The sequence below is a fragment of the Ceratotherium simum genome, chromosome 8 (genome assembly GCF_057802395.1).
Source record: "Ceratotherium simum simum isolate JZ-2026a chromosome 8, ASM5780239v1, whole genome shotgun sequence".
NCBI lineage: Eukaryota > Metazoa > Chordata > Mammalia > Perissodactyla > Rhinocerotidae > Ceratotherium > Ceratotherium simum.
In genome coordinates, this window is record NC_141907.1 from 41,887,199 (window position 1) to 41,913,227 (window position 26,029).

A 26,029-nucleotide genomic window follows, 5' to 3' on the forward strand; every position below is an offset into this window, starting at 1 on the left:
AGTATCATGGGCACCTGTGTACTTATCATTCAGCTATAAAAAGTACATTACGGAATATTTGCTTTGGATTTTTAAAATTAAACATTGCAGACATATAAAAAAAGTATAAAAATTAACATAATGACCTACCTGTGTACCTTGCAGCCCAGCATCAGAAATACACATTCCATATACAGTTGAAGTCCCTCTATGATTTCTCTCTGGTCACATTCCCTATGCTCTCCCACCAAGGTAACCACACTCCTAAATTTGATGCCTATTATTAACTTGCCATTTGGCTAAAAACTTTTCTGTCTCACAAATCTTGGTCTGCCTTCTTTGGTATTTCTTTGAATCATTTAAGGTCCTACTTTCAAAAAGCCATGTTGTTTCCTAAATAAAACAAAACTTTAGTAGGATCATAAAAAAATAAATCATCAAAGGGCCATATATGTCTTGGTTTTATTTTAAATGTGCGACTTTGTGTGTGTGTGTGAGAGAGCATTTCAGAAGGCAGATAGAACTATAAATTAAAATGAAAATAATTACAATTTCCCACTAGGCCAGTTTGTTATGTATGTTTTCCCTGAAAGGAACAAGTGACAGAGGGTTGTGGCAAAAATTTGATCACATCATCTTGGCTCTTTCCATGAATCACGATGGTTAGGTGGAAGGGATTATAAAACCAGAGCGCTGGTGGAAGCCTCATTCTTAGTGGTTTAATGAACTAAAATATAATATAGTTTAGTTAATTCAACTATAATTAGTTAATTAAGCTAATGAACTAGTTTTCCATTAATAAATACCATTAGTTTAATTTAAACATGCTAATGGGATTTACCAGCAAAAAGACACCAGAGAGTGCTTATCCATAAAATGTTTTAGCAGGAGGTACTTAGTCTGTCTAGATTGCTTATTGTGAATAAACCTGGAATTTATGGATTAATGGGGCATGGCTGGCTGGAGAAAGAGGAGAGGGTGTAGCCTTATAGGCTGTGTAATTAATGATGTATAAAGCAGAAATGTTCCAAAAATCAAAGTTTTGAGTGTCAGTTCTGCCTACGTTGCTCAAAAACTCAACTCATGAGTTATTCAAAACCAAAGCGTAGCCCGATGTGGAATGTAGGCATTCCCTAATCTCTGTTGCAAGAAGAATGGGCTACCTATAAGACTTTTCAGTTACAAGTGATGCAATGAAACAAGATTCCAGGAGAAATGTCTGCTGGAAGCTCATTGCTGTTGCAATAGGATGCCAAGCCAAGGCTATAGGACTCTAAATTTGAACTAAGCTAGGTTTATGTTGCTTAGACACCCATCCAAATGGAGAAGTTATGGCATTGCCTCTAACAGAAGCCACAGACAAAAGTACAAATTGGGCTGAGTCATCTTATTTAAGGAGAGGTGACAAATTGCTGGCCTGAAGACTGCATTCTGGCTATAGATGCATTCTCCTTCACCCACAGTGTTTTAAAATTTTTCTGGACTTGAATGCCATAAGATAGGACATGTGCTCTCTGGTTTACCCCAATCCCCACCACTCCCTAATGTAATATGAGCTTCAAGTGTTTAAATCATCTTCCTGGGCCCTTCTGCAAAAACGAACACACTAAAAATAGCAGAGGAATTATTATTTTAATTTTCAGGCAGACTGGCAACTTTAAAAACTAGAAACCAAACAAACCTCTTGTTTCATTTCAAAGTGAATGGAAAACAGTCCTTAAACAAAATGACTTTGGAAAAACATGACATCTATTTGGCTTAGAATAGAAATTAGGTCTCCATATGAGGTCTGCAAGATCAGGTTTCGAAACTCTCCTGCACCTTCTTCTCTCCTGCTTGGATAGGAGACACCTGTTATCTCACCAGGTCTTGAAGATGGGACTTTGGGCTTTTAGTTTTACAAGACAAGTCAAATAGTGTTTCTTTAAGTGATGAAGTCCAGAGATTACACTTAGAAATGTCAAAGTGTGCAGGCTTCCCAAGAAATAGCTCCCTGCAGGAGCAGTGGACATACCGTGGCTAGGCCTCACCTTGGGAGTGTTGCTCCTGTCCCCTGGCCCTGGAGACTGGCTGCCGTTGCTGTTCCAGCTGCCTTCCTGAAAGATGTCAGGGCTCTGCTGACGAACCTGGCGGGACACGACGAGGTGAACACGCCTTTCACTGGCCTGTGTGATAAGACACAGGTGTTAGCCACTCTCAGAGCTTCCATCCAAAGCATCCAGCACCAGGGGCTTACCAAGATAAGAGTCTGGTTTTACCTTCTTCTACAAAAAAAAAATGGTTTCTAGTATTTTTCATGGCAGCACCCATTTTGTAAATTGGCAAGAACCTGAGAGTTATTTCCTTTGTCCTTAAATCGGGTAATGAACATTGCTCCAAGGGATAAATTAGGGAAGGTTTGACTCATTCAACGGTCTTTGAAAAGGCATTGTCAGACATTGCTACTTTATTTTAAATGAATAGCTCCATTACACAAGCCACGTCTGAAGGACTTTCCAGATAGAACAGCGTGTACAGTGTAAAGCAGTAGCCCAGTCCAAATTCCAGACCAAAGGTCTAAGACCAAAGGTAAACAGTAAAGGAAAAGAAATGGAGCTACTGGCAGCAACACTACCACTGAAGGAAGAGACATCCTGCATCTGACAGTCTCAAACATTTGGGCATTGGAAAGGATGAGCACTTTAGAATTACAGGGATGACTTAATAGGTTCGAACACAGCCTGATTAAAGGCCTTTGCCTTGATCTTTTATTTTTTATGTGACTATCACTAATTCTGACTACTAGTCCTGTCTGCTATGTACATTGATACTAGGACAGAGCATTCCAAATAGCAAACTTATTGCTTATTGGGAAAGTTCCATTCCACACCATAAATTTACAAATTGGCTTTCTGCCACAGATGAGTTTCATGTGCGTCTGACAGTGTGGGTCATTATTCCAGAACTGCTGACTACTGAGATCCTACATCTGCAGGGCAGATAGACTAGACCTTGGACCTGTGAAACATACATAAACAAGGCTCCCTGATGCCCAGCTCAAGTAACCAGCTGACTTCACCCATCACTTTAATTAAAAGCTGATAGTGATGAGAACTCTTAGGATCTACTCTCTGAACAATTTTCCTGTAAATCATACAGCAGTGTTAGTTATAGTCATCATGTTGTACATTACATCCCTAGTACTTATTTATCTTATAACTGAAGTTTGTACCTTTTGTCCTGAGAGTTCTCATTACAAGAAAAATTTTTTTCGTTTCATTGTATGTATATGCGACGATGGATGTTATCTGAACCTATTGTGGTAATCATTTCCCAATATATGTAAATCAAACCATCATGCTGTACACCTTAAACATATACAGTGATGTATGCCAATTATTTCTCAAAACTGGAAAAAAAACCCCCAAAAACTGATAGAGGCTGAGACACGGCTAGATTTGAATAGAAACCAGGAAAAGACTAGGTTTGGGGACAAGGAAGGTGGAGGAGAGAAGTAAGTTCTAGGGGTTCCTCTTTCCATCCCATCCCATCCCCTGACCATTCATCACCACAGCACAGATGGACATTGGCCTGCCTGCCTTCTTCCTTCACAGGTGTGGTTATCAGACCATGGAAAAGTCAGGCCCTGAAAAGAGACCAGGTTCTTCTCCTTGAGCTCAGACAAAGGGAATTGAGATATTTGCTTCCCAGAGCACATAACTCACTCCCACTCTCAGGAACTAGGACCTTGTTTTAAAACCTTAAGCAATAAGAACTCCACCAATGAAATCAGATCCCTGCAGTTATCCAACATTGACCAGCCCAAACCTTCACGACTTTGCATTCCTATATTAACAAACATCTCTTCTCAGAACTCTCTTGAAACTAAGGGTCATCAACTGAGTCGGAGGAACTTTTTAAAACAACTGCTAAAGTGTAGTGTCTATTGTAAACACCAAGCGGATGGTGGGCTAGTCGAGTTGATTCATTTCACATAAATTTAGAAAATCCTAACAAAGAGGACCCCAAAAGAAAATTTTAGTCCTTCACTCACTTTCTTTCACATAACGCCCAGCCATCACTTTTGCTGGTCCCCTAGTCATCGCTGACATGTCCTTCCTCTGTTCCTTTGCCTATCTTGAATTCCCTGGTGTTTCTCATCACATATAAAAGCCTGTGTCAGAACAGGACAAAAAAAACAAGCCCAGGAAACAATAATGAAGCAAGCTGACATGACCTATGGTATTAGCTAACTAAATTCAATTCTTGGAAGAGTATTTTGTAATAACTGTCTCTTTCTTTATACTGTAAGCCTCACTCATCCCAATGAGGTTATCTCTGGGAACTTTCTGAAGCAAAAATTACTAAAAGATAAGAAGTGGCAAACATTCAAGTCAAAACTTCAACTGCTGAGCCCAAGTCCGCTCCTTATCTTCAGGGAAACTCCAATGTTCTGAAGGATCTCAACAGCGAGTTTGTCTCTAGGCCTGCTATTGTACCGTGTTCGTATTGGAACAGCAGCAGCCGCATGACCTAAGTGACTCAAAGGGCTGAGAAAATTTGAGACGTACATCTTGAATCAACTTGCCAGGCAAAATCCAAAATGCCAAGGAGCAGCCTGCAAGAACTATTTAATTCACATTTTCAAGCACTGGGTTTTCTCACTGGATTTTCAAATACCGACTTGGGTATTAAGTTGTTGGCAGGAATAACATTCCAATAAATAACCCTGGTATCAATTTACTTGGAAATAAATTCCCTGCAAGCCTGGATTCGTGGCTGTTACCAGCCTCCTTATAAATTGCTCTCAGGGAGATTTTATTTGATGCACTTTCTTTCCTAGAGTTTGAAGTTGAAGGTGGAAAATGGGCTAATGTGTTTGTCCTGGCTCTAACTCTCAGGAGCAGCTGGATTCAGTGTCGAGAAAACAGCCCTTAGCACCAGATAGTCTTTCTTTCCATTGTTGTGAATCTGGTGTGAATGTGGAGTGAGTGTGAGAAGAGGGGTGAGGGGGAGACACGGAAAGACTGAATGAAGGAGAGAATGGCAGAACCTTGTTTATTTCATACCCACATAATATGTACCAGACAGACGGGTGCAGCAGACCTGTTATTTAAATAACTAATGCTCAAAGGAAGAGCATGCTACACAACAGAGGTAGGACTGCCTCTCTTTTGGATCTCCTGGGATGTTGCAATTTGGGTAAAAGTGCTATTTAACAATTGTGGCTATCTTAAGTAGCAGACAAGGCTAGAGGTAAATCCTTTTTACTTGATGTTTCTTCTCCTGTCTCCCTTAAACATCCTAAATTTTGATCCAGACAAATTCTGGGCTTAGTGGTTACAAGTTGATAGCTTGATTGCTGTACCATATTCTCCTTTCTTTTCCAAGAGCCCAAGCATTAAGCTCCCTCTTTTTTCTATGGGTTAAGGGGAAGCAATTCTGATGGCCTCCACATTCTCACCTGTGGATCTTAGCTTGTTGGCAGCCATTCTGTCCCCAGGGCTGAATGTGCCTGCTCTGGTCCAGGCACTTCACTAACAGCCTTGGGGACATGGCTTCTGCTTTCATGGAGCTTGTCCTACTTCAGGGACACTCAGAAGCAGGTGCCATGAAAGAGAGATGGGTAACACACATAAGAGTTTCCAGAGGTGGGACCAATTACTTCCAGCTGAAGGCATAGGAAAAATCTAAGATTCAGAGAAAACCAGAGGGTTAAAACTGAGCAGCATTTCTCATGGAAAGGCTTATTATTTTGTTTAATGACTATTTTTCTCTGCTCTTTTGAGATTTGGCTTAAAACTGCCAATAATATTTATATGAGGAGAGTAAGCAGAGGCCACAGAAGAGAACCATAGTCCACCAGCCTCATTATACTTAGACCATTTAAAAATAATAAAATCCCATCTTTTATAGCTGGAAGGAGGAATCTGGAAACACTACACTGTGACGTCTCATAGGGCAAGCATCTTCTTCCATTGTGTTCAGCCTGGAAATTGCTCTTCTCCCTACAAAATCCACCATGGCTGATAAGAACTGCTCATATTGTCAGGATGCAACATGGATCAGAAACTTCAGAGCAGAGAGATGGAAATCAAAGACGCCACTGCACAAGGAGCCAGCAGAGGCATTTTGCAAGGCTGTACACTGGAGCAGAGGCGGTCTTTCTACTGTCCTAGCATTGCACGGGTCTATGTGATGGCCAAGAGGGCCAGTGATAACTAGGGCAGAACAAGAGTTGATAGAGTACCTGGACATCAAGGTGTGAGCTGCTCACCTGGCCAAAGGTTTCACCTATTCATTTGTAAAGGAGGATTGGAGTTAAACCAAATGCATTATAGCATTTACTGCTTTTTAAATATATATATACACATGCTTAAATAAAATGTTTGGTAAACTGTATGTAATTCATGTGGGTTCAGTCATTGTGTTTCTTGTATTAGCTTCACAAAATTTCAAGTTAAGAGTCACCACACTCGCACCCACTCAGTGCCCCAGGGTATAATTGTATACAAACACCTAAAATAGGGAGACTCCAACTGACTGTTAGGCATCGCCGGTGTTGCTCAGAGCAGGTAGACCATTTATACAGCACCCTTCATAGGCCCATAGGAGACTCCTGTTTGACTGGGTGGCCCTCTTGTTACAGAGACAAGTGAGAGCTGCAGTTGGATTTATAATAACATAAAGCTGTTTACAGAGCTTGTCTCTACTAAGCGCTCCATCCATTAACATTAGAGCTTTTAACGACCATTTCTTTAAAAAAAAATTCATCCTGCATCTGCATTCCCCTCTGGTTTCTTTTCCAAGGATCCTGGAGTGAGACAGTCTAGCTTTAACTGATTTTCAATATGTACTGGTAGGGATGGTTTTTCTATGCTGTTTGGGGTTGCTCCATTTTAGCTTCCTTTCCAGCAACTGCTCAAGGATCATTCTCAGTTCATCCATCTTGTGCTTACAAAGCCCTGGGGAATTGGGGAGCACTGGTCCCATAAAGTTAGAAAGTCACAGATACGGAAGAGATGTCAGATATCATCTAATCCAACATTTTCTCTGAAGCCCTTGCTTCAATTCCCCTACAAAATCCTTACCATGTTGTCACCCAGCTCATGCTTCAATGCCTCCAATGACAGTGAACTCATTGTGTCCCAAGGCAGCCCAGGCCATTTTTAGATAGCACTAATTAGAAAGTTTGTCCTTAGGTTGAGCTTAAATTTGCCATTCTCTTGCTTGTCCATTGGTTCTAGTCATGCACTCTAGGGCAACCCAAATCAATTTCCCTGTGACAACCCCATTTGAAGATAACTCTAATTGCTTGTCTCCTTTCCAGGTCAAATATTCCTAGTTTCTTCAACATTTAATATGTTTTCAAGTCATCTCAAAAACTTGATGAACTCTGAATCACTCTAATAAAGTTGAGTATGGTGTGGGTGTGAGAATTTGATCTAGAAGACAAGTTCTGGTCTGACTGGCAAAGAGTAGGGTCTTTTTGTTGATGGACCAGCTGCACCCAAGACTTCACCGATGGAGTTCCCATTTTGCCATTTTGTATGTACATAGGAGACTGTGTTCTACGAAGCCAAGAACTCCACAGACGTTTGTTTTCATCCCTACTGATTAATTGAAAGATGACAGGGAGGTTCCAAAGACCCCACTATGGAGAATATTACAGCAGCACAGCCTAGCTCTGACATCATGTATGACACACAGACCCTACATGGCAATACAGACAACAGGAGGCATCAGAACAGGGTTTCTTTTTTTTTTTTTTTTTAAAGATTTTATTTATTTATTTTTTCCCCCCAAAGCCCCAGTAGATAGTTGTGTGTCATAGTTGCACATCCTTCTAGTTGCTGTATGTGGGACGCGGCCTCAGCATGGCCAGAGAAGCAGCGCGTCGGTGCGAGCCCGGGATCCGAACCCGGGTCGCCAGCAGTGGAGCGCACTCACTTAACCACCAAGCCACGGGGCCGGCCCAGAACAGGGTTTCTAATAGATATGCTAGAAAAATACCAAATTCATCAGTTATCCCTGGTGACGTGGCAACATACTACACAATGAGGTAAAGAAACCAAGTCCTTTCCTTAATCCTCCTTCCAGTGAGCAAGAGAACTTCTGAGAAACAAAAATACCTCTCATTGAGCAAAAACTTCGGGGTTCCAGAAATACAACTCCAGAATGAGCTACTGCACTCATTTTGTAAGTTGCGCTGTAAGTTGATATTTCCTATAAAACAAGTTTGGTGAAAGCAGATCTGGTGCATGTCAATTTGTTCCCCATTGAAACTTGAGCACCTAGCATACTGCATTTTAAAAAGAACTCCTGAATGTCTTCTGCTAGAGAGGCAGCTTTAGGAGCTAAGAGTGACCAAACTCTGGCCAAGGAAAAAGGAAATTAGGGAAGCTTTGAGGAAAAGTGGTGAATAGGACCTTAGGATTTGACCAGGGTAGAAAAGGAGATTTGAGACAACAATTTTGTCTATTTTTCCCCACTAAACTGTAACTCCGTGTTCATCCTTATGTTCCCGAAGCACATCTTTTAAGTGCTAAGAAATTAACAATGACAGTCTGACTTATACAGGGTCATACAGAAGTCAGTGACAAGGTCAAGATAAGAATTTAGTTCTCAGTCCTTGAATCTGCTGATTGCTGAGTCAGCAGAAAGACCCAAGTGCTTTCCTTCAAACACCATTTCTTTTATGGTATCTGGAAGTTACTCTCATGATTAATTATGTTCCACGGTAAAAACAAAAACAAAACAAAACATGCATGTGGGGTAAGTGTGAGTAGTGAAGAGTAATGAAGTTTCAAGATCGCTAACATTTGTAGTGTGTAGTTGTACATGAGATTCACTCATAAAATTCTAAGTTGAAATGCTGTATAGTTTACGAAGTCATACTTTATCATGAATGCACGAAATTTGGAGCCATATATAAAAATCATTTGGACTTTAAGAATTTAGCTCAAGAAAAATGTTTTTAAATCCATATATTTCTATGTATTATTTAGTCTTATGTGCATTAAATTTACTATGATACCATGTTAAGAAAAGTTGTTTAAAAGGGGATTTGATTGTCTATTAGCTGTGTTAATCTACAAAAAACACCGAGATCTATCAGGTCTTATTTCACTGGCAATTCTTACTGGCTCCAGGGGACAAAAGTTCTGCCTTTTCTCCTGTCATGCAGAACTCATGAGCTGGAATCACGTATTTAGAACAAATTTAGGTAATGTGAGTAGTCCGTTATTTGTTTTCTGGTTCTGTCTAAAGACCTATCACATACTTTTTAAAAGTTTGAAGAGCCTGGTTGTCAGTTGTTCTTTGATGAAATAACTTCTTGTTTAAATATTAATGCATGTGAGGAAAAAAAAAAATCACACATGTCAGTTTTAATGAAAACCCATGTTTATCACAACCTCTACAAATAGCTTTGAATTTATTCAACTTCTGCATGAAGTCTGGGAAGTTGCCTCAGAAAAAAAGGCACAAGAGAGATACTCAAATTTGAAACCCATTGCTACTTTCTTCATTTACTAACTGTATATATTTGAACTCCTAAATAAATATGAATTCACTGATCTAGAATTGCAGATGGACGAGAACATCTCAAAATAGGTATAACTGTCAGCATACGTCATTCTCATATTGAATATTGGGTAGATATATGCTGAACCTCCAAGTCTGAGACGTTGAGATGTCTTTTTTTCCCTGTGGTCTCAAATCTTTGGTCTATATTTTATGTATGACACCAGACAGTTCCACAAAGCTGTCCCTTTCAAACAGTTATTCTAGTCATGGTGCTCAAAAAACTTAAATTGACAATGGGGAAAAATAAAGTTGTATGAAGTTGCTAAATAAGTCAAATGCCCTGTATTTGAAGCTTCTGTGTCCCTAGGGTTTCTCCTCTTAGAGGAGCCTGACTCGCAATCTATCTAACTCCGGGGCCTGGCACGCAGGGCTGCTGCCGAGTAAGCTAGGTTAGGGCTCCATATATGTAAAGCTGGTCAAATTTAAAACAGTTGTGGTTTCTCTGTAATAACTTTTCCCTGAAATAATGTAGAAAAAGGCAGAATGTGTGGTACTGTGGGAGAAAACATGACCAAAAGGACATGTTGTCTGGGAATTTCTTTGTAAGGCAAATATGATTCACGGAGTAGACATACAAGGCCAATGCAGCCAAGGATTGGTTGGAAATTTGAGTCTCAACCTTTGAAGGGTATTTAGTTTAATCCCCCCAGCCTGGTGTGTGTTACAAGTATCACATAAATAAAATCCACTTTTGAGATTGCTTAACCAAGTTTTCCCAGCATTCTATTTTTTCCATTGTCTTTTCCAACTGGATTTGCCCAAATCTTTTTTTTTCCATCCCCACTTCCCCTGCTTATAAAGCACATTGGCTTTGTTTAGTAAGCAGAAGAATCTTTTAGGAAATCCCACTGTTGGGCAAGATTTTATTTCATAAATTAACTTTCTCAGGGAAAAATTTTTTTCCTCTTCTGTTATTAATCTACAAAAGCAGAATGCCATATGTAATCAAAATTTTTCCAAATGACATGAGTAAGGGAGTTTTTCTTTTGCCTATTGCGAAGTATAGTTGGCAGATTATCTCTAGAATGTGAGTTGCACCGATTGACCCACAGAGGGAGTTAACAAGCGTAACACAAAAAAATTAATGATCACCTAAAAGTCTGGTTTTGAAAGAGAAAAAAATCATTTAGAGTGCAGTTTCTTCATGAAGAAAAAACCAAGGACTCTTCCTTTTCCATAGGTTAATGTTTTCATAAACATTTTCTATTTTCTGTTCTCACTCATTGGTACATACAGGCCAGAACCACCTGCTTAATGCTGACTTGATGTATTTGAGATCCGCGATGGGAATATATTCTAAGCTCTATGAGGCCAGGGATGGTGTCAGTCTTATTCATCACTATACCATGCATCTCTTAGCACATAGAAGGTGACAGTAATAATTGAACAAATTCAAGGGGACAAAAAGTAGAGATTCTATCTTGGGGACAAATAGCAAATAAAAGTAGATTTGGTGCTTGTTCTTTGGTAAATGATTTGACAACAAATCCTTATGAGATGGAATTAACGTGTAAATTATATTTTATACATATTTACATTTTTATAATTTGACTCCATTTATTCATTCAACAAATATTTATCGAGTGCCTATTATTTCTAGGCATTTCTCTAAGTATTTGGGATACAATGCTCTACTGTACTAGACTAGACTGGCAGTTAATAATAAAATAATTGGTAGAAAAAATTAAAGCAGATTAGAAGATATAGAGTCGGGGGTGGGAGAGGCTATTTTAAATGGGATGGTCAGCGAAGGCCTCTCTGAGGAGAAGCCATTTGAGGAAAGAACTGAAGGAAGTGTGGGAGTGAGTCATGCAGATATTGGGAAGATTCTTCCAGTCAGAGGGACAGCAAGAACGTCAGCCTTGAGGTGAAAACTTTCCTGAAACGTTTGAGGAGCAGCAAGAAGACAATGTGACTGAGCCTGGTTAAGCAAGGGCGAGAACCCCAGAAATTCTCCCCTTTGCTGAAGAAATGAAGTTGGCGAGAGAACTAAAGGCCAGATTATGTAGGCTCTGCAGGCCATTGTTAGGATTTGGAATTTTTAAGGTAAGTGTCTTGGGAAGCATCAGAGGGCTGAACCCAAGAGAGTGACATGCTGGGACTGACTTTATAAAGTGGTCATTCTAACTGCTGTGTGGAGAGCAGAGGCAGAGGATCGAGTGTGGAAGCAAGGAAACCAGTTAAGAGGTGCTTGCAGTGGCCTAGACCAAAGCTGATGGTGGCCTGGCTGATGGAAGTCATGGAGGTGGTGAGAAACGGATTGTAGGAAGAGAGACGTTGGAGAGAATAAAGATTGTTTTTGGCCCAAGTAACTGGGTAAATGATGGTGCCATTTCTAGAGACTGAGAAAGACTGAGGGAGGAGCAGGTTTGGGAAGAAGTAGGGTGGAGAGAAGCCAAGGGCTCAGTTTTGGACATTAAGTTTGAGATGCCTTTTAGACATCCACATGGAGAAACCAAGTAGGCAGTTGGATATGTAAGTGTGGTGTTCAGAGGAGAAGTTGAGGCTGGGTATATGAATTTGGGAATAGATGGCACAAACTCCAGAAGGGAAAATGCCTCTCATAACTCTGCTTTTGTTCTCCACCTGCATGACCTTATGCCCTATTGGAAAGATCCATCAGCCTGAGAATCACCTGGGAATTGGGACACCACTGAGAGCTACAGTTCAGGGGCCAAGGCACCATATGTGCTTCCTATCCTGGTGGACTGAGGCAGCAGGGTAAGTCCCCTTGCGCCCTCTGCCTCAGGTTGTCCACATCTAAAATGACAATATAATCATCCACCATTTGGTTCTCCTCAAACAAGAGGGATAAGACATGCATGATAGTGAAAACTGTTGCCAATACCTGGAAGAACTCCATGACTGGAACCCAAGGGTAGGGAGATTTATTTGTACTGAGATAATCAAGTCCTTGAGGGCAGTCTCTCTTTTCTAACTGTCATCATCCACAGAACTTGGTACAAGTTTCAGTCAACTACTGATGGTGACTCACTGTCTATTCTTGAAGTCACTTCAGTCACTATGTGGAAGCTGATGTGACGTGCCGGATGATTACAAATGCTTCTCAAGACAAGCCCTCTAATCTTACCCCCTCCTATCAGGTCTCCACTGCCTCTAGAAAGATCTTTCTAGAAAATCATGTCACTTCCTTTTGTTTTTTTTTTTTGGTGAGCAAGATTAGCCCTGAGCTAACATCTGTTGCCAATCCTCCTCTTTTTGCTGAGGAAGATTGGCCCTGGGCTAACATCTGTGTCAATCTTCCTCTATTTTGTATGTGGGATGCCACCACAACATGGCTTGATAAGCGGAGTGTACGTCCACGCCCGGGATCTGAACCTGTGAATCCCGGGCCACTGAAGTGGAGTACGCGAACTTAACCACAACGCTACCAGGCCAGCCCCTCACTTCTTAAACTCTTTCAATGACACCTCATGGCCTTGGGGATAAAGTCTGAGCTCGTTAGCATGGCTCATAAAACTCTACATGATCTAGCCCTTGCCTACCTCTGCGACCTTATCTGTTGCTGCTTTTTAAATGTACACTATGTTCCAGGTATTAAATATTTCCCTAACCAGCTTTTAGGGAAATGTTCTTTTGTGTTGCATCTCCTTAGAGTGACCCTCCTTGCCTTGTACACTTAGAGAACTTCTGCTGATCCCCCAAAGCCCCAGTTTAAGATCTTCCTCTTCTGTGAATAATTCCTAAGCCCATCTAAGCAAATCTCTCTCCTTCATCTGCACCAGCACAGTACTTAATTTCTCCACGACAGCGCCATCACGCCATATGTCAATCATTTAGAAAAAGTCCATCTCCCACATTAGATTATGGGCTCCTTTGGGGGCCTAAGTGCATCATCTCACGGTTCTCTGCACCTAACCCAGGGCTAGGCAAGGAGCAGAAATTTAATATACATTGAGTAAATGAAGTGAATGAATGAGTTAGAATATAAGAACCCAGAACAAAGCCTGTCTCTCTAAGAATAAAGCCGGCAGCTCAGCGAACATTAGAAAAACTCATAGTGACCCAGCCAAAGTCAACAAGACGCATGCTGGGGCTTGATAATGTCACATGGGTCAGGAAAGTGAATTAGTCCGAACTAAAGTCAGGCTCTTGGGAACTCTATTTGCCTGAGTGATCAAAAATTTATATGCCTCTCTTATCAAGGGGCTTCCTCTCAGGTTCATGCTTGAGTTCCCATTGTCTTTCCAAGGGGCCTGGACTTAGCCATGGATAGGGCTTAGCCTTAGCCAACCCTATAGTGGTCTCTGTCCACAGGAGCCCTGGAGGGCACATGGCACAGCTTCTTATGGGAGTCAGTACAACCGGATGTCTTGGATGTGTCCAGAATGTATCTGAATGATCCCTGGGTCTGTGACTAATATACTGGGTACAGGGATGACACAACCCTGCTGACCGGGTTGTAAGTGATCTCTACCTGGTGAGGTTGCAACACATAGCCCAATGTGTTTACCTGCAGTCACACAGGATGGCTCGCCACACCCAGGGAATGTCCATGACCCTGAGACACATCATTTGCTTAAGTAATGTTCCTACCTGGCTCTTTGATCTTGACTCCTTGAAAGGGAGGCACTGCATGTCACATGTGGTAGTAACAGGGTGGGTGGGTCAAGGTGATGAGCATTCCTGCTCATACTGGGAGTTTCTGACCAAGATCTTGGAATGACCTGTGACCCACCTGAATTAGATGAGCCGCACTTTCTGGGCTGCCATATCGAAGGTCATGTCCGTTGATGGCTAACACACGATCGTTCTCCTCCAGCTGACCGTGTCGGTCCGCCACACCACCATCCAACACGTTGAAAATGAATACCCCAGGTTCGTCCACCTTGCGCACCAGTTTTATTCCAAGCTGCTCCTCAGGGCTGCTTTTGTTGAGAATCACATGGAAACTGTCATCCCGAGGTCCGTAGGTGTCCAGTGCCTGTCCGTTGTTCCTGCTTCGGAACTTCTGCTCCCGCAGCACAGTCAGCCGCAGCACCTGGCAGGGCTGCCGCAGGAGGCGCAGGGCATAGTTGTGAGGTACGTTGCTGATGTCCATCCCGTTGACCTGGGAGAGGGGACCTAGGCGTCAGCTCCACCCGCCACAACCCTTCCTAAAAGGCCCAGCCCATAGAATCACCAGGACCCTTCCTCAAAGGCTGCTCTGCTCTGTCACCTTATCCTCTGTCCAAACATCCAAATATCCCCAATCTTCCGACATTACTTCTAACCCTGCTTTCTCTGAGGGTCACCCGTACCACCTTTTCAGGTCTCTCTCACACACCATCTTTCTTCAACCTTGTCATCACACAGGCTCCCAAATTTATTTACACAATCCTAACTCTTATTTCTGTTGCTTGCCAAACTTCTTTTTCAGCTGGTGGGGGTGGGCGAGGAAAAGGAAGAAAAAGTAGGAAAAGGCAAAAGAAGAAAAAGTTTTCCATGGAGCTCAAATGATTACATTAAACTGCTGTTCAAATCAAACTGAGTTGACATTTTCTTTCCAAAAATCTCCAGATGAATTTTTCTCCCTGGGTCACCCATGCTGAAACTTCCAGGCCCCACTACTGTGTGTGTGTGAGAGAGAGAGAGGGAGAGGGGAGGAGGAGGTATGTGTTTGTGAGAGTGTGTACATGAATGTGTTTGTGTGTTGGCAAGTGTGTGAATATGTGAGAGTGATAGAGTGTGTGAGTGAGAAAGAGTCAGGTCTCAAGGTGGTCATGTTCTCAAGAAAAGGAAAAAAAGTCTCTGCATAGTTTCAAATATACTAATGTAAATGGAAGTTTCTAGGCTCTTTTATTGAAAGGCTGGATTACTTTATGATGCTGCTTAAATGTCCTCAAGCTCGGCCCTCTCATTTGTGCCTCATTAATAATCTGCAGGGCTGATGCTTCATGGGGCTTTCTGCTTTTAATTACTCTGGCTAAGCAGGCCCAGCCTGGAGGGTACAGCCCCTAGTGGTTGTCACTGCTCTGGAAGAAAACAATTTCACAGCAGCACTGCGCTCTGTGCTTAAGGAGGGAGGCCCCATGGAACAGAAACAACCTTCTTGAATTTCTACGGTTTTTTAAGATTTCTTGTATTTGCATCCAATTGTTAGAGGAGGCTTGGATGAGATTTTAAGAGGCCTTCCTGCAGCACACAATTACTGGTGCTCTGCTGCATCTCCAGGGGAGAATAGAGGCTCCCGCGTGCACAGACAAGGCTCACCACCTTGGTCCAAGCACAGGTAAGCTTAAAGACCTCGGTCTGCTCTGTCACCTTCTCCTGTGTCTGGCTTCCCCCATCACATCCAGGCCAAAAGAAGGTCAGGGTCGCCTGCTGAACAGTCCTGGCAGCCCTTTTGCCTGCAAGTGCCAGTTGAAGGCCGTAAAAATCGAAATGTTTTATTATGCAACCCTCCCAGGCAGCATAGTTTCCACTAGAACTGGGAGGAAGTCATGCAGAGTTGCTGATTGCACTGCTGACTGTCCCTTACGGTTGATGGGCCCTGCCTTGTACTCCACCTCGAGGGTCAGTGGGAGTTTCAGTGTTTCTACGATAACTGCTCTAAATTCTTTCTCCTCTTATTCCAAAGAATAAGAACTTCTTTGCCAAAGAAACAGCTTACGATGTGTCGGGAGTAGCCCCTCAGCAACCTGGAAGGGATGGGATGAAACTGTCATTTGAGTATCAGACAGGAAATATATGACCAGGGAGGGATTTCTTGTCACTTTTGGCACGTTTGACTTCTGTCTGATAAACAACTCTTCCTTCATCTTTTCTCTTCTGAAAATTCATCCTGAATGTCCTTCCCCTCAACCAAACCTCAGAAGACAGTAATGCCCAAGGCATTCTGTTCCACCACCTGTCTCCCCTGGAATGTCTGCGGGTTCTCAGGAATAGCTTAGAGATTACTTTTTTTTTCCTGGAGGGCCATTAAGCTACAGGAAATTTACTTTAGAGGGGTGTGTGAATGTAAGTGATCAGATAAAATATAAAATGTTCCATTAATCTGCTCTAAAAGCAATTTAAGAAGATATATACTCCAGCGTTATATTATTTTATGTTATTGTTAGAATAGGAGGAAGGGGCAGAAAGGAGGAGAGAGAGGAGGAGAAGAAGGAAGAGAAAGGAGAAGAAAGAGGTGGAAAAAGGGAAGAGGGGAAGCCTGGAGAAGCTAGAAGGGAGAAGGAAGAGGAAGGAAGGGAAAATGGAGACAGAATGATACAGAGATAGAGCGAGATATTTACACACAGAGAGAAAGAAGCCGAGAGTAAAGAACGAGAAAGAGAGAGGGACAAAGACCTCTCAACTAAATTACAATCTCATATGAAGGGTCCTATCAACATCATAACTATAGAAAGTGAGTGATCCATATTTATTTTAGTATTCCTTCCTTCCATCCATCCATCCATCCATCCATCCATCCATCCATCCATCCATCCATTCATCCAATTATTTGCTCCGAAGTAATTTTTATTAAGATCCTTTTCATGGCCCCGCAGCCACAGTCTCTACCTTTAGTATGATGTCTCCTGGCAGTAGCCGGCCGTCTCTGGCAATCGCCCCATCACCATAAATATGTTGAATAATGATATGGACCAGTGGGGTTTCACTGCCTCCCACAAGTCTAATGGAGAGGCTTTCACTGGGATTCACTCGATTGATCTTGATGCTGGTAATTTCGCCATCTGGAATCAGGTGATACAACCTTGGAAAGACTAAAATGGACAAAGACAGCATTTATTTAAGATGCCGACCCAATGGACATTTCCAACCACTCTTCTTCTTGCCAAACTTTGGTCTCAGCCAAACTAAACTGTTCATTGTTCCTCATACATGTTTTCCATTTTCCTGCCTCTGTGCCAGTATAAGTTTCTCTGCCCGGAATGTTTTTCATTCTAGGCTTAAACCCAATTTTTCCTTTAAGGCTTGCATGAAATGATCCCTTCCAATTAAACTCTACCCTGATCTCTCTTTCCCTCCTCTCTCTAAACATCCTATTTCCCATAAAACTTTCTATTTCTCACGACACTCAACCTTCTATTACTATTATTCATGCCCATTTCTTATGCCACCCCCCCTCATAGGACTGTAAGATCCTTGAGGACATAATTTCTGGCTGTTCCATAGTTCTTTGCACAAATCTCTGCACACAGGAGACTTCAGCTGATGTTTCTTGAGTGAAGAGGTATGAATAAATGAATGAACGATGGACCAGTCTTTATGGAATGGACTACAGTTTCATCACTTACTTATCAAGTGACAAAACAGAACAAACCCACTCTTCTGCCCTCTCAGATCATTTTCAAGATTTCTTCCTGGAAGTCCCTGCTTTTCAGGCTTAGGGAATCACCAGCCCTCTCTACTAGACACTGTTGTCAATAAAGGGAAGTCAAATGGCCTGATTCATGATCAAGAAAAGAGGCCCAGGCCTAGTTGGTCCCTGATCCACCTGAATCGCCGAATTCAGAGCTAAAAAGAGACTCAGATCATCTAGGCTGAGGACTCTTCTTTCCCCATGAAATCTTTCCCAACTCTCCCTACCCCCACCCCACTGTGCCCAAACAGAAGATCTGCTCTAGTGGTTGTGCAGCTCGATAGCAACAGTCAAACCTTTATTTTACAATGAGGACATTTGAGATTGGAGAGGGGAAGGGATGTGACTGGCTGGAGGTCGCACAGTTAGGTGGCCCCCAGAGCCAGGTCAGAACCTGGGGATCCTGATGTCCTGCCCTCCTGTCACCTCCCTCCAGTTTCTGGGCCAGGGGTTCACAGCCAGGCAACGGTCCCACGGGGGACTTGCCCAATTGACCTATAAGCCAGCAGCACTGATTGGCACTGTTCTCCACTTTGGTTTGAACGGAAGTGTGCAGTGGGGGGCTGGCCCTGTGGCATAGCAGTTAAGTGTGCGTGCGCCGCTGCTGGTGGCCCAGGTTCGGATCCCGGGCGCACACTGATGCACCGCTTGTCAGGCCATGCTGTGGCAGCGTCCCACATAAAGTGGAGGAAGATTGGCCTGGATGTTAGCTCAGGGCCAGTCTTCCTCAGCAAAAAGAGAGGATTGGCATGGATATTAGCTCAGGGCTGATAGTCCTCACAAAAAAAAAAAAAAAAAAAGTGTGCAGTGGGGACACCATTAAATGCTGGCCAAGCTACACCTAGTTTGGTGAAAGAAGGGGCTCCTCCTGAGTCACTTGAGGCTTGAGTTTGGATGTGGAGGGTGGAGATGCTTCTGTCTCCTGTAGCTGCTGACAGCTGCCTTTGCCCTAAGATTCTCCCTTAATTACGTCATCTGGAAAGATCAAAATTGCTCTATTTTCAAATCCATGACCTTAGTCCATTTTCCCTAATGAACTATGAGTTCATTAACAAGTACTCAACTCTCTAGTATTGTTTACACAGAATTAAAATTATTTCAAAGTATTGTAGAATGTGATAAAGCAATTTAATGGCCAGAGAAAGCCTGAGACACAATAAGTGTGGATCCTTAACCTCCTTTGAGATTTAATTTAAAGTAAGCAATTGGCTTATCTGTAAGGCTGTGGGCAGCCGCCATAATCCTTGTGCTAACAGTACTTGGATGATTGAGTTCAATCAATGTTTAAATTACTTTGATTACATTAAGTGGGCTGTACCACAGCATTTGTTGGAATAGGTCTGGTGAAAAGGGAATGAAAATTAAAAAAAAATTTTTTGAGCAAAGAAACATTTGGAAATAATTATCAAAGCCCTTGGTTTTCTCTTTCTCCTCTCCTTCTTTCTACCCTCCCTCCCAATAGATTTACAAAAACCATACTCCCAAACCTAAACTACTCAAGGATGTTTGATTTGATAGTCCAAAAGGACACATCCATTTACGCTTACAAATGATGTTAATTACAGCCATACCAATGAGACTCTAGTGCCCTTGAAGAGTTAAAATAATTTTTAGGGGCTGGCGAGGTGGCATAGTGGTTAAGTTTGCATGCTCCGCTTTGGTGGCCCAGCATTCACAGGGTCAGATCCTGGGTGCAGACCAACACACTGCTCCTCAAGCCATGCTGTGTCAGTGTCCCACGTACAAAATGGAGGAAGATGGGCAACAGATGTTAGCTCAGGGCCAATCTACCTCAGCAAAAAAAAAAAAAAAAAAGAGGAAGATTGGCAACAAATGTTAGCTCATGGCCAATCCTCCTCACCAAAAAGAAAAATAATAATAATAATAATAATAATAATAATTTTTAAACTACCAAACTTGTGCTGGTCTGGAAAGAAACAGTTGTTCAATACTGTGTCCTCACCTAAGGACTAAGGGATATGATATTATTTACCAAGTGTTTATTAGATGCTGGGCATTGAGCTAAGCAATTTGTATGCATATTTTTTGTTTAATCCTCACAACAACCCAATGAAGTAGTTTATTATTATACCTGTTTTTCTGATGATAAATGCTGAAGCTTAGAGAAGTTAATTAACCTGGCCAGCGTCACACAGCTGATAAGTAATGGAGCCAGTCTGTTTACCGATATTAAAAGGATGGGTAAACCATGCCATGAGCCTTCACCAGACTAACCGCAGCTCGTTGAAGCAATGAGACTCGAAGGCCATTTTTGAATGCTTTGTTGCCTCAAAAGTCCTATCAAGACATCACTTCCTGCCTTGCTGAATCTTAACACCTCACCCCATTCTGGGTAATAGCTTCCTGGGGCATCTGAGGAAATCCATTCTCTCCCTCTCTAAGCCCCCAGCACACAGAACAAGGCCACCATCTTCATCTTCCCGAACCACAGCTCCGATCCTGCAGTAACTCCACACAAACACTCTCAGGTGTGTTCACTGCCCCAAACCAAGACTCCTAAATGGCCTCTGGGACCCTTCTAGTCCAGCCTTAACCTCATCTCTCACCACTTTCCAACACACGGTCAAGACCCCAATGCCTGTCCAGGTCATAATGCACCCCTTAAACCCGATTCCCTGGGCCTTCTTGGAAGCATGCTCTTCTCCCTATGGCTGCATCGTCACTTACTTATAGCTCACTCTTTGTGGTATTTTCTTTTCTTTCAGTCTTAAATGAACCCCTTGAATAAACCGAATTTTATCATCTTCGTATAAAATTACAGAGCTTAGGCCAGTCCCTTACACATAGAAATCTCTTATTAAAAATATTTCTGCAATAAACTTGCAAGTAAATCTCATTCAGGCAGGAGGAAACTTCATACGGAGTAGAATTAAGGAGCCTTTAATAAGAGGGGGAGACTGGCAGGAAGGATGTTATAATCCTTTTATTCATTGCACAAACATTCGGTGAACACTATAATGTGCCAGATACCGTGCTTGGCCTCGAGAATACAAAGACTCAGAAAAAGAACCCCTGCCCTTATAGCTACAGTTACAACGAAGGGTGACATTGCTATAATAGAGACACAGCTGCTTTAAGAACATAAAGGAAAGGAGACTGAGGGAGTCAGGGAAGGCTTCCAGGAGGAAGCAAAGCTTTTGCTAAGCCTGGAAGGAAGAATTAGAATGCAGCTGAAGGGGAGTGGGAGTGAAGGTCGACAATAGCATGGAGGTGTGAGAGACAGTATTTACAGGACTGCGGTAAGCTCAGAGTAGTTAGCGCATGTAGTAAGTGTGTGTACAGAGTGAGAGGTGATAAGTAAGCAAGATAGGGTCTTCTATGACTGCTCACAAGTTCTCTGAAGGCATGATAAAGACAGTGGTTTGGGATTTACCTCCCAGGCCCCAGGAGTGGAGGGCACTTAGCACAATGGTTAAAGGAGTGGGCTCTCGAGCCAGAGGACCCGAGTTAAAATCCTAGGTCTGCTGTTTTCTAGCTGGGTGACTTCGGGCTAGTTTCTCAAACTCTCTGGGTCTCAGTTTCTTCATCTGTAAAAGGAGAATCATAATCCCTAATCCTCAGTATTATGATGTCTAAATGACTTAGAATACTACCTGGCACACAGGAAAGCTCGGTTTGGGCTTTTTTTTTTTTTTTAAGCTATTATTATTACTGCTCTAAAGTTCTAATATAAAGTGAAAGGAATAGGAGAGTATTTCCTCAGCTCAGTTTAGATTGGGGAAAACACATAGGATCGAAGATCCAATAACCTCCTTTGCATGGATTCTAGAGCCACGTTACCTGGATTCAACGTCTAGCAAGGTGATTTGGGGCAAGCTAAGTAACACCCTGGTGCCTCAGTTTCCTCATCTGTAAAACAGGGATAATAACAGTAGCTACTTCACAGGGTTGTTGTGAGGATTAAATCAGTTAATGGGTGAAAAACACTCAGACCCACACATCATACATACTCATAATAAGAATCCTTACATAGCGTTTCCTAGGTGCCAGGCACTGCTCTAAATGCATTTCACATAATTATTCTTCTTTACCTGCATTAACCTAGCACCTGAAGGTAAGGGTTCTAAAACTTTTTCTCTCAATCTACATAAAAAGAGAAAAATAATTTCTGCCTTTAGTTACTTATGTGAGAAGTAGGCTGATGAAGGTAAAAAATTTTTATGCCCTTGGGAAGACAGGTGTCATCGAAAGTGGGTGTTGGTCAGGTTGTCATCACCCCTGAAGTCATTCGGGAAGCCCAGCCCACATCCAGCTTTGCAGGGGAGTTCATTTACCTTCAGGGGCAGTGGGGTTTTCAGAATCTTCTCTGCCCTCGTCAGCTTGGTTGGCAACTGCACTTCCACTCTTCGTCCTTCGAAGGACACTCAATGCTCGATTTATTTTTTTGAAAGATCTGCTTCTGATAGTGGATCGCTCAAAGGGCCGTGCTGAGGAAAAGAGAGAAGGCTACGCATTCATAGAAATCCTCTTTTATGTACACTTCTGGTAAAATACATACAATGCGACATGAACAGTGATTACTTCTATCTAGGTGGTAGGATGATGGAATTTGCTTATCTATATTTTCTCATTTTTCTACAATGAAATATGTATGGCTTGTTTAAAAATCTGCTTTTCTTTTTTTCCTGGACTGGACTGAACACAATAGCACTTTTCTTGAGCAGCATGGATGGGAAGGCACTGACACTGCGGGAGCGATGAATCATGAGGTCTAACTTCAACCCCTTTCACCAAGTCAGATTACACACATTTTTAATGATCTGAGGTACTTGTGGTTTCATTTCACTTTGGAGAATTGGACATTGGGTTGCTGCCAAAACTACCAGAACGATTTCCCCTTAAAAAAACATTTCTAGAACTTTCCACGGTGAATATTCCACAGAGGGCAATCCCAAGGCAAGGAGCCCATTCCCGGACAACCACCCATTTGACTCACTCCTAGTTCGGTTGCTCCGGCCAGAGTCCAATGGGCTGTTTGCTGGCTGACCATCCTCTGCCGTGGACACGTAGGCAGGGTTGTCTAGGCCAGGCTCATCCGTCATTAAGGAGATGGTGGCAGCTGCAGAAATCTCTGAGGAGAGTACTGTTGCTGTGAGGCTCGCACAGCCGTCTGGATAGCCATCTTGAGAGCGCCTCTTCCTGTCTTTGGTCAGGCCATAGTGGGAGGCACCTTTACAGCTGTAACAAAACCAGCAGGAGGTCAGAGAAGCCTTCAGCTTTGCTCATTGTTCAACCAGACATCTTCAAGTACACAGGATTGCTACACTCGAACTGGATTTGCTCACCTCTTTATCCGCCTCTCTTTTCACATGTAGGCACTCAACATACACCCGCCAACCAAATGAATTAATGATCTGAGAACAATTTTTAAAAGTTGCTTATTGCATTCTCTTAAAGCACTCTCTACACTGCCCCCTGGGATGCAAATTTAGGAAAGCTGTCACGGTGTCTACAAGACTAGGGCTTGAGGCTGGCCATCTTCAACTATTTGGACTTGATAATTCCTTCTTGTTGGTGTTTATTTTGACCACGAAAGCCCTTAGTCACACTCTTAGTTCTTTCCTTTGGGTTAAGTTCCCAAAGCACTGAATATAAATGCAAAGCTCCTCCCAGATTCCATATTTAACTATCCATGGAAACAGAATCATCATCACCACAAAGCCACAGGAGTTGACTTCGCATGGCTATTCTCTAGAGCAGGCTTGCTGGCTTCCATTCTCTACCTCTGGGCTGGTCTCAGAGTGGCCAGGACTAGGGGTTGGGGGATCCTGTGCGCTGAAAAATTTTATCCATTGTCGTGTTTTCTAACATTGCGACAGTAAAACAACATTCATGGTCTTAAAAATAAAAAAAATCCCAAATCCCACAACTGTCTGTATCCATTCACCATCTGTGTTAAAGAACAGACCCAAGGGCCAGGAGACCAAGGTTTGAGCTAATCTAGGTCCATATTTTGCTATGAATGCACTTCTATGTGCCACTGGGTAAGTTGTTTCAGCTCTTCAGTAGGGTTTTGGTCAGAAAATGGTGATGATTTAACTATCGCATTGCACTGTGGTGAGGAAGTAGCCACAGATAGCCACACCAGCTCCCATAGCCGTGAAGGCAAAAATCACATGGGTAAGCCCCTTTAGGAAGTGGCTATTTGCATATAATGGATATGCTATTACAAATTATTTTTTTTATCAATTCATTAGGGAAAACTTTATGCAGTTGAGCTATGTTAAAGAACCCTTTGAGAGCCTATTTGGAGTGATGCTTCATATTCTTGAAAATAAATGGAATTGAACGGCAGCCTACAGTTGATGTGCACACGTGATTTATACAGCCCATAGAACCACAGAGCTGGCAGATGGAAGGGCCTATTGTCTGGATCAGGATCCTTGCTCTGAAATTTACCTGGCTGTGTGATCCGGGGCAAGTTTGTTAACTGGGTTCAACTTCCTAATCTGCCCATAATTCTTTGCTTGCTGTGAGGTCTGGCTGACGGTAAGTCTTGTCAAGAGTTTAGTACCTTGCCAGAGATGTAATAAGTTCCTAATAGACTGTCGCTACTTCGATAACTCATCATTCTAAGATGCTTGTTTTTCACACTTGAACATCTCTGAGATTAGGGTGCATGGGTGACGGATGGGGTTATACAGCTTCTGTTGCCAAGCTGCAGTCATGATGCAGATGCCATTGTCTGAGCATGGCAAACACGGTCACAGGTGTCTGTCTTGTCCCTTCCATCGAGTTGCACTCACTCTTGGTACTATGCCATTGAGTTTAATTGCCATTAAATGTCTTAGAAAAGATTACATTATGATTTCGTGTTGAAATGAAAAGTTACGGTATACGTGGAAAGTCTCAAAAACAGAGCAGTAGTGTGTAAATTTGATATCGATGAAGCAAATGTTGTTAGAAGGAGGACAGTAATTCCATATTTTCTTGCAAAGAGACAAGAAATGCTTTATTTGCTTAGAAAGAAAGATACCCTAAGGAGATGAAAAGTGGTGTTAGTGAGATCATTCAAAAGGATTGGCCTATTTTATGCCAAACAACACGAGTAGAGGGCAGGAGAGGTCACCAAATTTGTCTGAATGGATTTCAAAGCCACAAGGGTCTGATTTGACCAATCCACGCATCATAGGGATACCTTTAAAGATGTTTTGTGATAATTTAACCAGTGGCAGTTTCTAAAATTCTTTTCTTGGTGGTACAGAAAATACGATGTTTCTTGTAATCAACGGCATCTTAGATTTGATGAAATGTGGTTTTAATACTAGTAGAAAAGGACTTTGATTATACAACCCGACACCCTCAGCTTACCTAAGATGAAATAGGCCTCTAGCTTCTCATGTAGTCTTTCCCTTGCTGAAAGAAATCAAGTCCCTACTTGAATTGCTGAGGTTTTACTGTTCTGATTAGCTACTTTGGCTTGGAATTATTCTGCTTAAAATTAGCAAAATGGTTGATAGGCAAAACTGAAAAATTGGAAGAAACACTGTGTGATGGAAAAAATAAAAGCCAGCGTGCATCTGAGCAGCTCCAAATCATAAATACATGAGTGGAACACTTCTATGCAAGCCAGCAATATTTGGTTAGCAATACATGGGAAGGAAGTTCCTAGACTATTTAGTTGGACTGGAAACAGTCTTTCTTTTCTTGGGGCAGCATTGCCCTTGACCATGTGCCCTGCCAGAGCAGGAAATGAATTTTCCCATTGGACAAATGGCTGGCAAAGACACAAGCCATGACTTTCGGGTGTGGGGACATATAGCATATCCCAGTGGGAAAAAGTGGCATCTTATTCTGCTGCCACATCTATGAGGAGGGTTAAGGTATTTAAAAATATCTGAATCCCAAGACTATACCATTAAGAAACCATTGCTGTTTCAAGTCTTTGGGGTTCCAAAGACAGATTTGGGTCCAGGAAAGGAAATGTTATAAAATGAGTAAGCAGCCTTCCCTTTGGCCTCATATCACAGCTATCCTTACAACAGCTGGGGTGGGTACAGAATCTAGATTTACGTGTTCAGACTCATAAGCCTTGTGTAAAAAAGGTCTGCTACAGCGACTTATACTTGTGTAATGTTGCTTGCTCTAGCTTCTTGGCTTAGCTTGAACCTGAGGCAGAGGGTGATCTATGAAGGTAGCAGCTTGTACTTACTAATT

General features: G+C 42.3%; 1 protein-coding gene across 1 annotated transcript in view; it reads right to left on the reverse strand.

Moving 5' to 3' along the window:
* The window catches only part of LNX1 (ligand of numb-protein X 1), a 115,055-nt gene that overhangs the window by 17,285 nt on the left and 71,741 nt on the right, over positions 1-26,029 (reverse strand). The window contains exons 3-7 of the mRNA XM_087434308.1: positions 22,809-23,050; positions 22,147-22,299; positions 17,050-17,252; positions 14,246-14,617; positions 2,010-2,144 (exon numbers count right to left, since the gene is read on the reverse strand). Coding sequence (XP_087290434.1) covers positions 2,010-2,144; positions 14,246-14,617; positions 17,050-17,252; positions 22,147-22,299; positions 22,809-23,050 — 1,105 coding nt within the window. The remainder of the gene's footprint in view (positions 1-2,009; positions 2,145-14,245; positions 14,618-17,049; positions 17,253-22,146; positions 22,300-22,808; positions 23,051-26,029) is intronic.